The sequence below is a fragment of the Ictidomys tridecemlineatus genome, chromosome 13 (assembly GCF_052094955.1).
Source record: "Ictidomys tridecemlineatus isolate mIctTri1 chromosome 13, mIctTri1.hap1, whole genome shotgun sequence".
NCBI classification, from domain to species: Eukaryota; Metazoa; Chordata; class Mammalia; order Rodentia; family Sciuridae; genus Ictidomys; species Ictidomys tridecemlineatus.
Window position 1 is genome coordinate 39,227,006 of NC_135489.1, and position 15,301 is coordinate 39,242,306.

Here is a 15,301-nt window from a genome sequence, read left to right on the forward strand (position 1 = left end):
ATACTTTTGAAAGTTGCCTGAGCTACATGGCAAGTCATAATAGAGCAAGGAGAATTATGCCAATTGCCATATTAAGGCCAGTGCTTTTACATATCACATTTTATTTCTTAACATATTGGAGATGTACTACAGGCCTCATAGATGCAAAAAAGGCCCTACAGGCCATGAATCCAAAAAAAAAAAAAAAAGACCATTCCTTAATTTAGTTCACGATCACAATTTCATTAGTACTAATATAAGAAAAATGTTGATGAATGCTAAGGAAGGCTCTCCCCCACAGCAATGTTTTCATTTATTTTTCTCATCGTGGTTCCTCAGCTTGTTCCACAATTATCTTAGCACCTAGTTGTGCATCATAAATTGCATTGTTAGATATTTGGGTCCTGGGAATTGAACCTACATCACAATTACTGTGCATAGGTACACTGGGATCCTGATTACTTGGTATATTGTACTGTACTGTACTTTGTGATTCGACTTCGAGATGTGCTAGGGGAGGCAGATCCAAGGGTCTGGCTAAAGTGATGGTCAGAGGAACTCCTCACATGACCAATAGTGGCTGTCCCCCCCATACTGCTACTCAAGCCCCCACCTCCACCCAGGTTGCTCAGCCCAATGCCACCACCACTGACTCCAGCTCCACTCATGCCCATGCTACCGGCACCCATGCTGGTGCTAACTAGGCCACTGCTACCTATGCCCCCACCTCCACTTATCCCACCTGTGCCACTAATTCCGCTTATGCCAGCACCAGAAACAACCCTCTCTGTCACAATCACATTGTGGGCATTTGATAAGTCAGGATGCATACTCAGACTGCCCATCATGCCAGAAGTTGGTTGGATTACTCTTTCTGTCACTACCACATTTGAAGACTCTCTAGGATTAGAGATGGTCAGAGAGGTGGGTAGACTTGAACCTGGTGCTATGACCCTTTCTGTCACTATCACATTCGAGCCATCTCTCAAGTCGGGAATATCCAGCATTCCATGCAAATCAGCACCAGAGATTGGGCCCACTACCCTCTCTGTCACCACCACGTTTGATGCATGCCGGTTATCATGAAGATGGACAGAGGGCTTCAGAGTGCCAGAGGTGGTATAAGACTCTGTCATAGTGACATTACCATAGCCCAGAGGATCAGGAATAGGCATAGGATGCTGTACGCCAGGTCCTGAGGGATAGGTGCTCTCAGAAATTACGGTAGTAGTGCCAAAGTGCGGGGAGACTGGTGGGTGTCCACCCACCATGGGCTCTGTTGTCTGCTGAGGGCAAGGTGGTTCAGTGCTCTGAGGTTGCCAGGAAGGTTCAGGGTCTGGATAAGAGTCGATTTCTCTTCCCAGGCTGATATCTGCCAATTTCTTAAATTTAGGTCCCAGAGTATCCAAGAAGCTTTCATCCAGGTCTTCTCCAATGAAACTGCAACAGCCCACGGAGCCGGCAGGCGAACCTACCCCTTCAATGTCATATATGAGCAAGCAGTCATTGGACGGGCGTCCTTCATCTTCATCTGCATAAGCATATGCCTTCTGAATTTGTAGAGAAAAGAGAGAATGAAATTATGAATACATATTGTCATTACCATTGTTGTTTCTTCCAGGGCATTTCCAAAGAGGCCTATGCAGAGCAAAGTTCTAATATCTACTGGAAATGATTTTAAAAGCATTATAATTTCTTGAAAGAATTTGGTAAGAAGATATTTTAACTCTAATTCCAATAATATGTCTTGATTTTAAGATTTACTTTGGTAGACTTATTTCAAATAGTACATTTTGGGCACAGAATCACATACAAAAAAGTCCCGTAAACAATTTTATAACCAAGTTAGAAGGAGGCATATGAAAATGCTGTACACAGTCAGGTGCGGTGGTGCACACCTAAAATCCTGGGGGCTGGGGAGACTGAGGCAGGAGGATTGTGAGTTCAAAGCCAGCCCCAAGAACTTAGTGAGGCTCTGTCTCAAAAGAAAAAATAAAAGAAAGGACAGAGGATGTGGCTCAGTGGTTAAGCACCCCTGGGTTCAATCCTTGGTACCCAAACAAACAAACCAACAAAAAATTGTTACACACAAAAAAAGTTAGAAAGAGGTATGCAAAAATGTGTTATATATATATATATATATATATATATATATATATATATATATATAATTTTTTTTTTCTAAAAAAGGCAGTTCATAGTTTATGGGTTCATTGAGCATTGTATTTTCTTTCCTTCAAGCAGAATGAATGTTGTGGATCTGGGAAGGTTTATTTTAATGTGTTCTTTTTATTTACTTACTTTTTAAATTTTAATTTTATATTTGCTACCAGGGATTAAACCCAGGGGTGCTTAACCACTAAGTCACATCCCCAGCTCCCCTTTTTTATTATTTTTTAAGACAGGTCTAAGTTGCTCAGAGCCTTGCTAAGTTGTTGAGGCTGGCTTTGAATTTTTAATCCTCCTGCCTTAGCCTCCAGAGTCGCTGGGATTATAGCTGTGTGCCCCTGTGCCTGGTTTAATGTGGCCTTTTTAGTGCAATAGGAAAGTTTGACTCTGGATCTGTGCCATTTTATATTAAAAAATAAAGGTGATCCCAGACAAATTTTAAAGATTAATCTCTTTCAATTCAAGCTGAAAGCCCACAGATGTGTGTACTTTGATTTCATCTTTGCAGTTCATGGTACTGAATTGAACCTGAAGGCTTTCAGGTTGACTATCAGAAATATCAGGTAGTCAACCAACTTATTGTGCTAGTTCCTTAAAAAATATTTATTCAGCCTTTGTTCTTTGGCAAACACTCTGTTAGGAACTTAGCTATGCAACAATGAACAAAAGCAGATATGATCTTCTCTCCTAGGGCTCATGTTTCAGTAGGACGAGACAGACAAGGCATGATCATAGGTGCCAGGGAGCATGGGTTCAGGTATGCAGAGTGATGGAGGTTGTCCGTCTATAGGAGAAGGAAGTCATCTCCTTCAAGTGGTGCTGATCAGAGATCACAATGAAGTCGATTGAGTGGCCAGTGGGAGCTATAAGTGTGAAGGTTTCAAGGCACAATTCTACTTTTTTTTTTTTTGTGAAGATAATATTCAGAGGTAGGGACCTGAATGGGAAGTATTCTCATATGTTTCAGCAGCTAGCCCCATTATTACTAATTACTATTTAAAAGGCTTTTACTAATGTTTATTTTAAAATATCAATCACTCTCTAAACCAGAGGGGAATTAATAAAAGCATTTTAGGTGAGAATGCAGAAGGACAGAACTGTATTTCTAGTCCAAATCAGAGACAGGAAGTTGCTGAAGGCTGAATATCATGTAATGTGTAACCACAAGCAGTTGGGTCTCTGCCTGGGGATGTCAAGGTTAATTCTCCTTCTGCCAAACTTTTCCAGGGCCCACACTCTTTTCATTTCTTAGAATGTTCTGGAAATGTACTGTGGCTCTCTTAGTGAGTGTTTACTATGTGCTTGGAACCGAACTGAGTGCTAGCCCTACAATGTTAAGAACATATGGATGAGACACTAAAAATGGTGGTGGACATATACATGAAGACATTTTGACAATTGTAAGTTCTATAAAATGTAAAAAGTACGACAAAAATACAGAGGAGGAAACACGGATCTTATTTTGGATGAGATAATTAACTGTAAAAATTTCAGAGAGGCAGTGACATTTGAACTGGATCTTCATGGATGGGTGCAAGTTTTTGTGAGAGAGGAAGGGATGAAAGCATTGCAGGAGGGTCACACAGAAGCAAAACCTTAGAGAACAGTCCACTGTGCAGAAGGCAAAGGTGCTCAGCAAGTGAGGCTGATGGGAAGGAAGGGTGATTGGAGATGTGGCAGGGTGGAGGTGTCAATTTGTGAATCGCCTTAATTGTCATGTTGAAGAATTCGGAATTTATGTTATAACAGAACACAACTGGGAGTCACTGGCTATTTTTAAAAGGGAGAGTACACATTCTCAGATGAGAGCTTTTGGGCTATTATTTAGCCACAATACAAATTGTTGGGCATGAAGATTAGAAATTGGGAATCCAAGACTCTTCCCAAATTCCCTGATGGAAAAACTTAGAATATGGTGGATAGAGAGGAAGGTACGCAGCTACAGGCCTTACCTGACAAAAGTAATTTTCCATGAAATTCATATTCAAACCGCCTTCTCTACATTCCCTCATAGAATTTCTTCTTAATGTTCCAGAATATTCTTGACATATCTCAGGTGCCGCTGATGTCTTAACTCCATCCATTAGTTCAAATCCTGTTGTTCGTTCTCCTCCTCCCAGATCCTGCATTTCTCTGCCGCAATACTCATTTGTATAAACTCCTAAAAATGTTGATCACATTAAATTTACTTTCTCTAGTATAATATAAACTAAAAACTACTAGGGTGTAAGATTTCTTCATCCAGGCATGCACTCATGAGCAAAGAAATAAAATGAAGATGACATATAAAGAAAGGAGAGGTAATTATGATCTTGAGGTCAAAAAATAATGATCAATTTGTTAATTTGGTAATTACCTATCCAGAGACTACTGTATGATGTGTTAGAAGTGGGGACTGCAGAAAAGTTACAAAAACCTATGCCCTCAAGAGTTTGATTTCGAATTGAGAGACTGGGATAAATAACTCAAATTTTGAAGGTTAAAAAAACAGTATAATCATACCTCCAATGTATTATTGGAAGCACAGGGCATCCAGAAAAAGGCAAAAGCAACAACAACAACAACAACAACAACAAAAGTAACTCCACTAGCTTTCAGAGAAGAGGCCATGGTTCTTCAATCTGCTCTTGGACGTGAAGGTTGAGTAGAAACTTGTTACAATATTTGAGGTAGGTGGGAAAAAAACAATGGCATGGACTATGGAAATGCCACAGAGAGAATGTCCATAAGAGTATAGGAATTCCCATGACCTTAATATTTGAAAGATCTTGAATTTATGGGAAGTGTAATTTTCATACTTCAATTAACCTGGTGTCTTCCATAATGATTTGTTCAAGATCTGTGCAAAGGTTTATAGACTTTGTGAAAGCATAAATGCATCAGTAAACAATGTTGGATACGATAACTGATTGGACACCAAGGGAAAAGGAGATGTGAGTTCACAAGAGTTTTTCTTTAGGTTGGGAAGATATTGGTGTCATTCACCAAAATGGATATGTGAGGAGGAGAAATAGGTTCAAAGACTAGTTATTGACTTCTTTGAATAAGGTGCAAGTTATAAACAAGTTATAAACACTTCAGTGCTATTACATTTTAGAGTGTTCAAAGTGGAAAAGTAATCATTAGTAATAATTAGTTTGAAAAACTCTAAGAGAAAAATAACAATCAATAGCATTTACCTTGGAAAAGGAAACATGGTACAACTATTTTCACAAGTTATGAGAAGTTATTTTAATTGTTCCTCTTATTACAGTGGTAGTCATCCACTTACTGTGAGATTCTAACTGTTCCCTGGTTTTTGCCTGTGAAGTGGTCTGGACTCCTATTTTAAGGCCAGTTGTATTTATACAGTCTTGTCCCAATACAAGGGGAAATTCCACCACATGCACAAAATCTTAGCTGAAAGCTTTAAAAGATTTTGACAGTGTTGAGTCTTTCAATTTAAGTAAAGATTTTAGATCAACTCTGATATTGAGGCTAAGAATGAATCTAGTTTTTTTCTTTGTCATAATAAGCCTCTAAACTCAGAGCAACTTTGAGTCATTGAACAAATTATAGAAGATTGTATTCTTAATACATGAGCACAGATCTACTTTAATCAAGTTGTATTTTAATTTTAGTATGTATATGTGTATATACACACATATACATATATGTGTATATATGTATATATATAGATACACTTAAAATATATTTTGATATACATTTTAATTATATATATATGACATTTTTTCTGTTAGATAAAAATCTTGACAAAATTGACTCATGGTTATGATTCAGTACTTCCATTTATAGATGTCGTAATTTTTTCATCTCCTATGCATTGAGGAGGAAAATCATCAGTCTCCTATGTATGATTGAGGAAAATTTCAAAAATATATCACATAAGAATAATAATTATAGCAGGTTTACCTTTACCATATAATTTACACATTAGTCATTTAAAAAGGAATCATGTAAACACTTTTAAAGACAAATAAGGTCATTAAAATATAGTAACATATACAACCAGAGAGAACAGAGTTCCTTTTTAGTTATTTGAGCTGTTCAATTCTTTTTTCTTACCTGAGTTGTCAATGCATTCTATCATATTTACATTAGTAGGTGGTATTGTTGGTACACAGACTGTGGTCATATCCTAAAAGACAGGAAGCAACATTTTCTCATTCTTATCATACATTTGTTTTATTCTCAAATTGTTGCAGATTTTCTAAAAAAATACTTTGTAGGAAACTTCTGAAATTCATTTAAAACATGATCCTCATATTGAAAAGCTTCTCTGTGGTTACTTCCATCTAATTTTGATGTACTTTCGATTCCCCTTCCTTTCCCCATCAGCTATTCCAGAACAAAGTATTACATAGACTGAGTGATTGTACCATCTTGGCTCATGTATGAAGACTGAATTGAGTCCCTTTCTTCAGATTAGCACTTACCCGGGGTTCAGGCTGTGGTCCTTCTACTGCCCATGAATGAATTGCTCCGTCAGAACATTCAGGAACAGGTTCAAAGCCAGCTCCACCACCAGGGGCTCCTCCACATTCACAACAGATCAACAAAAATGGGACCACTGACAGTGGAAAGAGAGGAATACTGCGGTTAGTAGTGGGCCCTATTAAAAGAAAACAATCTGCTTTTTTATAGTTAAACTTGAATTTCTAATAAAACTTCTGTTGATTTTTAAATTATTATGGAAACTTCAGGAAACAAACTAATGATCAGGTATCAAAGTAAAAGTGAGCCTCAATATACTAGACTACAATCAATATTAAAATTGTAAATAGTATTGCATGATTAAAACAGATGACCATTTTCCCTGTCACAGTATGGGAGAGAAGAAAGTAAGCTGGAGGTACCAGGCAATGTGCTTGATTCTTCTGTTTTCTCTTTCATGCCTTTAGTTATTTTTCTATTCTTAGACATGCCTGCCTTTCTGTATTTCAATAACAAAATCTTACTTGTGCACCCAGAGATTTTTCTCATTAGGCTATTATTTCCCCCTACACAGATATCTTTTCTTTGAATTACTTTTACACAAAGAGAGACTATCACACTGTTCAACAGTGTCATTTCCTGTTAATCAATTGGAGTTTTCTCTTTCATCTGTTTATCATCTTTTCATATAATAAAATATTTTTAAATATTTTTGAATAATGGGTAGATGAAAGAAAGGATATGTAAGTAAAAAAAATTGAGGAAAGAAGGAAGGATAAAATAAGGAAGCAAGTTAGCAAAAAAGAAAGATAGAACCGAAATAAGAGAAAAAAAGTAGAGAGTAAACTAAGAAGAAGGGGAAAAAAAATCCTGTGTGCTTTGCTGTTTTAAAAATATAGTAGGATGGGAGAAAAATTTAAATCTAGAGGTATTGAATCAAAGGTCCATTTCTAATTTAAAAGCCTTAATTAACTACGGAAAGTTAATCAGCAATATAAAAACAAGCTTATTTATTTATTTACACAGTTGTGATAATCACACTTGGGTAATCAAGTTACACTTAGAAAGTAATATACTTTAAAGTTTTATAATATTGATAGGTAATCATTATGGCCAAAATTTAGAGGCTGGTCTTTTCTCATATGCATTTTATGTTATGTTCTGCAAGTTTGCTAGCATTTTTACATTTTTCTTGCCTTGATTCATTTTGATGACATTTCATCCTTTTTAAAAACTTGTTCCCTCTTTCAGAGAACTTTTCCTGGTTACTACTTCAATACATTATGAGCCAATAAAAATAAACTCTTATTACTTACTATAGAAATTTCATTTTTTGGAGTATATTTTAGATACTCATTTTTAAGCTGTGTTATTAGCATGTCCAAACTCTCTGTGGTTTAGACAAATTAGTGTTGATTACAATGTTCAAAGGGCACTGTTATTTAAAGTCAGAGTAAACTTGGTTTACAAATAAGTTTGGTAAAAAAAATGTATATTTATGACTGTTCATGTGCAAAGGAAGGTAGAAAACGTATTTCATATGTAAGTGCTCAGAATTCACATTTTGTGTGTGTTTTAATTACATTTGTGAAGTATCTTCTGACATGAAGATTTTTATGATTCCATACTTGAAATGGGAAATGTTTGCATTAACTTAATCATACTTCACAGTTTTCAACTTATTTATTTCAGCAGTTCCCCTCATTCTCAGACACTTTAGCACATGGCCCATCTCTCCCCTACTTTCTACCATCATCCAAGGCAGTGCTAAAAGCCACTGGAGAATCCACTGGATTGTACCTTGTGACTAGATTCTTGACTAGACCTCTAGGACCACAGGATGTGCTGAGTGCCTTGTTTGGTTCTTCTTTTCTGCTATCACAGCAATGTTGTGAAGTAAGTATCATTATTTCACACATGAAAAAGGCAAGGTTTGGAAAGATTTGGCAACCTTTGAAAGATTCAGACAAGGAACCAGAATTCAGCCCTAGATCTATTTGAGTCTCCATTTTATTCAACTATGCAGCCTCGGCATTGCATGAAATCCTTTCAAGATATTGCTCCTGCCTATCTTTCTAGTTTCAACCCTGACCATGCTTCAGGAACACCCTTTATTTCTTCCACACGAGAGTACTTTATTTCAGTACCTGGTTTTCTCATTCTTTGGGGTTTTTGCACATGGAATTTCCCCCTTCTTTGTATCATGTTCCTTTTCTCTTGTCCATAAAGCTAACTCTTACTCATTTGTTAAAACTCAACTCAGAGTTTACTTATTTTAATGTAGCCTTTTCTGATTGCTTCAATAAATTATTTCTGATTGTCTTCACCCAAATAGATCCATTTGAACTTGCTTGTTGTGGCATTTTCCCATCACATTGAGATTGACAACAAACAAATCTTTGCCTTCTACTGCACTATAAGGGGCCAAGGAGTTTGATTTTTTTTTTTTCATTTTGTAAACTCAGTACCAAGCATAGATATTTCTTGGGTAATTGCACAAAATCATAATTTGTAAAATATATTTCACCAAAGAATTAGAAAACTCTTTCTACCACCCACCATCTTTTTTAAAGGGGGGGCACATATAAATAGAATCGTGGAAGTACTTACATCCCAGGACTAAGAATCCCATGATGAGTAGTCCAATACCCGCAGGACCAAAATGTACATTATCTGAGAGAATTCTTTGACCACCTGAATTCTCATTAGGCAAATACTCAGTTGGTTCTCCATTGTTGTTTCCTTGTGTGTTGGGAGTACCGGAATCAGTGGAACCATTCTCACTTGTGTTGGTACTGGTGTCTTCTCTTCCTTGGTTGTTATTGGTACCGGTACTGGTTTCAGTATTGGAACCTGTATCGCCGCCGGTGCTGGTACCACCGTCACCACCACTGCTACTTCCACCACTGGTACCACCACCTTCATTACTAGTTTCCCAGCCAGAACCTTGAAGGTCTATAATGACTGTGCCAGTGCAAGTTCTCTGAAGAGAATCTATAGTGATGTTCAAAATAGAGGAAATATTTTATACATTGAGTGTAATAATGTTTGGATAAGGTAGAACTTTTTTGTGCCAATACCTCTTTCAATGTCTTTATTTGCATAAATTTAGTAAGTCATCCCTTGTCTGTGACTCAGTTTTTATATACAAATATTTTTATATTATTATAATTAACCTTATTACTATTACTCTTAATCCTATTCTTGGATTATTCCTTTTTGGGAGGATTATTTCTTTAAATAATAAATAGTTGGGTAATACATAAAATTTGAAAAGTATAGAATTAGAGAAAGAAGTAAAATAAAATAAAAACCCATAGTAGTAGTTCCAAAGGGCCCCCCCATGTTGATTTGTTCTGATGATATTTTGTCTTTAATTATGTCTGAACATTGCTTATTATTTATGTTATATTGATAAGATCATATAGCTCATTCCAGTTTATATTCTTTACTTTAAACTATAAGCATTCTTTCATGTCTTAATACACCTTTCACCAATATAGTTTCCAAAGGTTATATAATTTCATATCAAGTGGACCATGATTGACCTGCTTCGTTGCCTATTGACTTTGCCTTCAATACTTAATTATTAAAGTTAGTGCTGTACTTAGCATCCCTGTGTATTCAACCTTTAACATTTAGAACTTCTGGTACAATTATTGGAAGTAGAACTATTGGGTAAAAATATAGGAATAATTTGAGTTAAGTTTTTCTCCCATTGTTGCTTGAAGATATTTATTCAGCCTCATTATGCCCTGTAATTTGGGGAATGCGGACAAGAACGAAAACGACATGAACACTGCTCTGATTTATACTGTATATTAGATATAATAAACCTTAAATTAACACCTATCTGTTAGCCATCAGCTAAATGTTTTTCATTTAATCGTGCCATTTAATCCTCAAAATTATATGATTTAAAGAGGTTACTGCCCAAATCTGGCAGAAGGAAAAACTGAAGTTTAGAAGTTCTTGCAATTTTCCCAAGATTTAATTATGTCAAAGTTAGAACTTCTGACTATACATCCAGTATCTTCTTCACTAGACAACAAAAAGGCAAATGATACATGACATTAATAAAAGAAATGCAGGTAATTTTGTTAGTGCTATTGTATAAATGTGAGCTCAGCTGTTTAACTTTTCATGGATATAATCCCAGACCTTGGCACAGTGGTTGACCTTGAGTTAGAACTCAGTATGTCCTTTCTGAACAAAATGGAAGCAAATGTCTGAAAGGGTGTCAAAGAGAGATTTAAATCTCGTCAATCTGATGTTAATGTCCATGCACTTTCACTCAACTGTGCTCATAGTATTGTTGTTGCTTCTGCTATTGTTTTTTTTTTTTTTTTTAGAGAGAGAGAGAGAGAGAGAGAGAGAATTTTGATATTTTATTTTATAGTTATCGGCGGACACAACATCTTTGTTTGTATGTGGTGCTGAGGATCGAACCCGGGCCGCACGCATGCCAGGCAAGCGCACTGCCGCTTGAGCCACATCCCCAGCCCTATTGTTTTTGATTATTATCATCACATCATTCTAATTCAAAATTGTTATTGTCCCATTTCATAGAAGATTGAGGTATGGATGGGCTGAATAACTTCTCTAAGATTCTAGGGCTAGTAAGAGATGGTACAGGATACCAATGCGTCTCATCTCAGGGCTCATGCTTTTAGGCACTGTATCATACCGTCTCACAGCATTAAAGATTTGAGTCTGTAACACCCTACATAATAACTTTTGTTTGAAAAGTGTTTTTAAAAAATATATTAATGGGGCCTGGGGCTGTAGCTCAGTGGTAGAGCACTTGCCTCTCACCTGTGAGGCATTGAGTTTGATCCTTAGCACCAATAATAAATAAATAAATAAATAAATAAATAAATAAATAAATAAATAAATAAATAAATAAAAGTATTGTGTCCATCTACAAGTAAAAAATATTTTTAAAAATATACAAATGAAAATTTTAATGTCTGAGTATGTTTGCATATAGCTTTCTCTAGAAGAAAAATAATTTAAAATTGATTTCTTACCATCTATAGATAGAATTGTTCCTTGGTATTTTCCTTCAAGTCTGTCATATTGATCCTTGGTAACTCTGTTTCTTAAAGTGATGATGCCTGTTTTTGAGTCAACAACTAGCAGGTCAGCTGGATTATTTCCCATTACATATCTGTATTTGAAAGAAAATAAGGTAAATCAATGTCAACTATCTTAACAAAAGACTGTTTAATCATAAAATGTATTTCTTTAGTCATAGTAATAAGTCCTAAGTATAGATTGCAATGAGCTGAGATTTTTTTTCACGGTACCAGCTATATGGGGCCATTCAAATGGAGGCCAAAATTTAATTTAAGGAAAAAAAAAAAACAACTAAGTAAGCATTTCTGATGAATGTCTTTTTATGCTTATATGCTTCAGTATCATCTCCCTTGGGTGACAGCAAGACTATCCGGGAAGACCTAGATCCTGGGCTGCTCTAAGTCTATATTATTCTCTTATCAAAAAGAAAAAAATTCTTTCTCTAATTCTATACTTTTCAAATTTTATGTAGTACCCAACTATTTATTATTTAAATAGGCCTCAGCGTGGCCTGCACTCCCTCTCAATTTCCAGTTCTCCCCACTAAATTAACAATGACTTTGCGAGACTGCTTTTGAATTCCAAACTTCGTCCTTGCCTGTGCATCCATCTTATTCTCCTTCTCTCTCATCTTTGACCTCAGTGTTCTCCTCATTGACATACTTGTGAAACAAACACGGGTCCTATGACTCCCTGTCTCAGGCATTGTGCTAAGCTTTAAGGACAGAACCTTCAGAAAAGGGGAGGATGCATCTGTCAGTGGATTTACTCCTGAGGGGTATGAGAAAGGTGATCAGCAATGGTGGTCCAGAGTGATGAGGTCGAGGACACAAGTGCTCACATGAGAACACGGGAAAGAACTCTTAATACACCTTAATAAGGTCTTTTCTCCACTCTTCCTGATCATAGTCACATGTGCAAATATATGCACAGTTTTTTTTCCTGTGTGTGTGTGCGATTAAGTAGAAGAGTTATACATACAGAGTTCTTAAACTATACTTTTTTTCCTTTTTTTCTTTCCTTATTTATTTATTTACTTTTTTGGTACTGGAGATTAAACCCAGGGATGCTTTAACCACTGAGACACATACCCTAGTTCTTTTGATTTTTTAAATTTTGAGACAGGGTCTCAAATTGCACTTGCTATTCTCCTGTGTCAGTCTCCTGAGTTGATGGGATTACAGGCATGTACTACCACACCTGGCTTAAACTTTATATTTTCTTATATCAAATACTTTAAGCGACGATTCAGTAGTGAGCACTTTTTGTCACAGAGAGTTCTTAAAGTCTTTATAATATAGCACATTTTTCCTTAATATAACTAATGTTTTGTATCAAAGTTATTGACTAGCATTTAATGCTGGTAAAAGTGAAGAAAATAGTCAAAATGGGCTAACTAAATCTAATTTTTTCAAGCTGAGAAATTTTGTAATGTGAAAATCAGTTTCATAAAATCTTCCCAGGATCTAAGGTGAGATTGGGGTACTGTGGAAAACCAATGCCTGTGGTAATTAGCTAATTGATTAATGAGATATATAAACACAGGCATGTAAGAACTTTCCAGATATATTATTGCCACTTATCTTCACAGTTTCACATAGTACATTTTGCACAAATTTTTATATTTCCTTAAATATCCCAAGTAACAAATCAGCAGTTAGTACTTTTTGCATTTGAATGACGGTTTAAAAATAATGAAAATATTTTAATTCAGATACTTAAAAAATTAAAAATAACATATGTACTTATGTTCAATATTTGGTAAAAATTAGTTAGAAAATGTCATTCTTACCTAACAGTTGTTGAAGCTGAACCTGTGTCCAGGTCAGTAGCTATGAACTCTCCTACTTTATGATTTGCTCCCATATTACTTGTAACTGCAAATGTCTTTGAACCAGGGCGGAACACTGAGCCTTCCACCACATTTAACACAACCACAGAGATTGCAGTTGCTGTGAGTTTATATTGAGACATAATTGAATGATGAAATTCAGCTTTATTTCTAACTCCAATGCTAAGTTGCAGATTCTTTATTTCTTCGTAATCTAAGGGCTAGAAAATACAGAGTGAAATAGTTTTACCATAAGAAAACATTTCAGGGCTGGAAATACAGAGTCAAGTTGTTTTATTATAATAAAAAATGCCCTTTTTATTAAAAATGTCAGAAGAAAGAGAAGTCCTTTGAGAATAATAAAAGTGATTTCTTTCCATCATTAAATACAAATGCATGCAAAACCAAATCCATTCTTACTTTCTTTGTCTTTAATTCAATGTAAAAAATACATGCAAACATAGTAAGAAGAAGTCTAGTTGTTCTACATCACTGTTGAAAAAATTGCCAATGTATGGCATGAACTCTACCCATTCAATAAATTAAAAACTTAAAATAATACAGATGGTGAAAATCATGTATCTTATAGTGCAAAGATAATTTATGTCAGCTTCCATCATTTTATGTTTTTATTCATAACAAAGTATGGGTCAACTATATTGGAGATTTGATCATTACACAAGTTTCAACCATAAAGAATTATTTAGAAGAAATTTTACTTCTGTAAATGTGACTTTTTGAGTATGTCGGGTACTGGACTATAATATTCATATTTATTATACGATAAAATTCCTATTTTTCTCCAACATATTCTAAAAAAATTAATTTTGTATTATAAAATAATCAAGTAGTGAATTTCATTATGAAAAGTGCTGTCAAAATCCACAGCTCATAAAATCTACAAAACGACTAAGTCATTATGTCCCTATGTACCAAATAAAAAGATATTTTTCAGAATTTTTGCATGAGAGTAATTTAGATAAAAACAGAGATTCACACACTGATCTCTCCTGTTTAGCTAAAATTTTGAATTTTGGTCTTAATTGCAATTTAAAGAGTAGCTACAATAGCATAGATGTATGTGTACATTACATACATAATTATCTCAACATAATTATGACAAAAGATTTAGTATATATGATATTATGTTTGAGAAAACAATTATTATACTATATTCTGGATAGAGATATGAAAAAATATGGTGAATAAATTTTTAAAGTAACATATTAGTTTAGGGTACAATAGATGAGGATCCAATTTCCCTAATATTGAATTGCTCATAGTATTATGGAAAGAATGTGAATTTCTTTTTATTTTTTATTTTTGGTACTGGAGCTTGAATCCAGGGGCACTTAACAACTGTGCCATATCCCAAGCACTTTTTATTTTTTATTTGAGACAGAGTCTTGCTAAGTTGCTTAGGACGGACCTCACTAAGTTACTGAGGCTGGCTTTGAACTTGTGATCCTTCTGTCTCAGCTTCCTGAACCCTGGGTTACAAGTGTATGGCACTGCGCCTGGCTAAGAATATGAATTTCATAGCTAGAAAAACATAGGTTTGAATGTTGGCTGTACCACTTACCAGCTATGAGAACTTGAGGAAGTTGCATAGTCTACCTGAGCCTTAATCTCTTTACCTGCAATATGGTCTAGTATAACCTAATTTGCAAGGATGCTATGAGAGATAAAGCAAAGTTAGTGTATATTTCAGATACTAAATCTTATTACTCTTATAGCACAGGGTGAAACCTTCACTATCAGCTCCTTACAAGTCAAATACCTATTTTTTCTTGTATCTCAGAGAAAATT

General features: G+C 35.3%; 1 protein-coding gene and 1 long non-coding RNA gene across 3 annotated transcripts in view; one reads left to right on the forward strand and one right to left on the reverse strand.

Moving 5' to 3' along the window:
* Window positions 1-15,301, forward strand: part of LOC120886180 (uncharacterized) — a 90,721-nt gene that overhangs the window by 65,792 nt on the left and 9,628 nt on the right. The window contains exon 2 of the long non-coding RNA XR_005728949.2: window positions 1,373-1,688. This is a non-coding gene — a long non-coding RNA (uncharacterized LOC120886180). The remainder of the gene's footprint in view (window positions 1-1,372; window positions 1,689-15,301) is intronic.
* Dsg1 (desmoglein 1) overlaps window positions 208-15,301 on the reverse strand; it is a 32,998-nt gene continuing 17,904 nt past the window's right edge. The window contains exons 9-17 of one of the 2 annotated variants that reach the window (XM_078030693.1): window positions 13,454-13,713; window positions 11,613-11,752; window positions 9,367-9,576; window positions 9,193-9,324; window positions 6,585-6,718; window positions 6,214-6,286; window positions 4,101-4,309; window positions 659-1,529; window positions 208-592 (exon numbers count right to left, since the gene is read on the reverse strand). In XM_078030693.1, coding sequence (XP_077886819.1) covers window positions 438-592; window positions 659-1,529; window positions 4,101-4,309; window positions 6,214-6,286; window positions 6,585-6,718; window positions 9,193-9,324; window positions 9,367-9,576; window positions 11,613-11,752; window positions 13,454-13,713 — 2,184 coding nt within the window. In that variant the 3' untranslated portion in view covers window positions 208-437. Of the gene's footprint in view, window positions 1,530-4,100; window positions 4,310-6,213; window positions 6,287-6,584; window positions 6,719-9,192; window positions 9,577-11,612; window positions 11,753-13,453; window positions 13,714-15,301 lie in introns of both variants that reach the window. The other variant, XM_078030692.1, reaches the window with a different exon arrangement.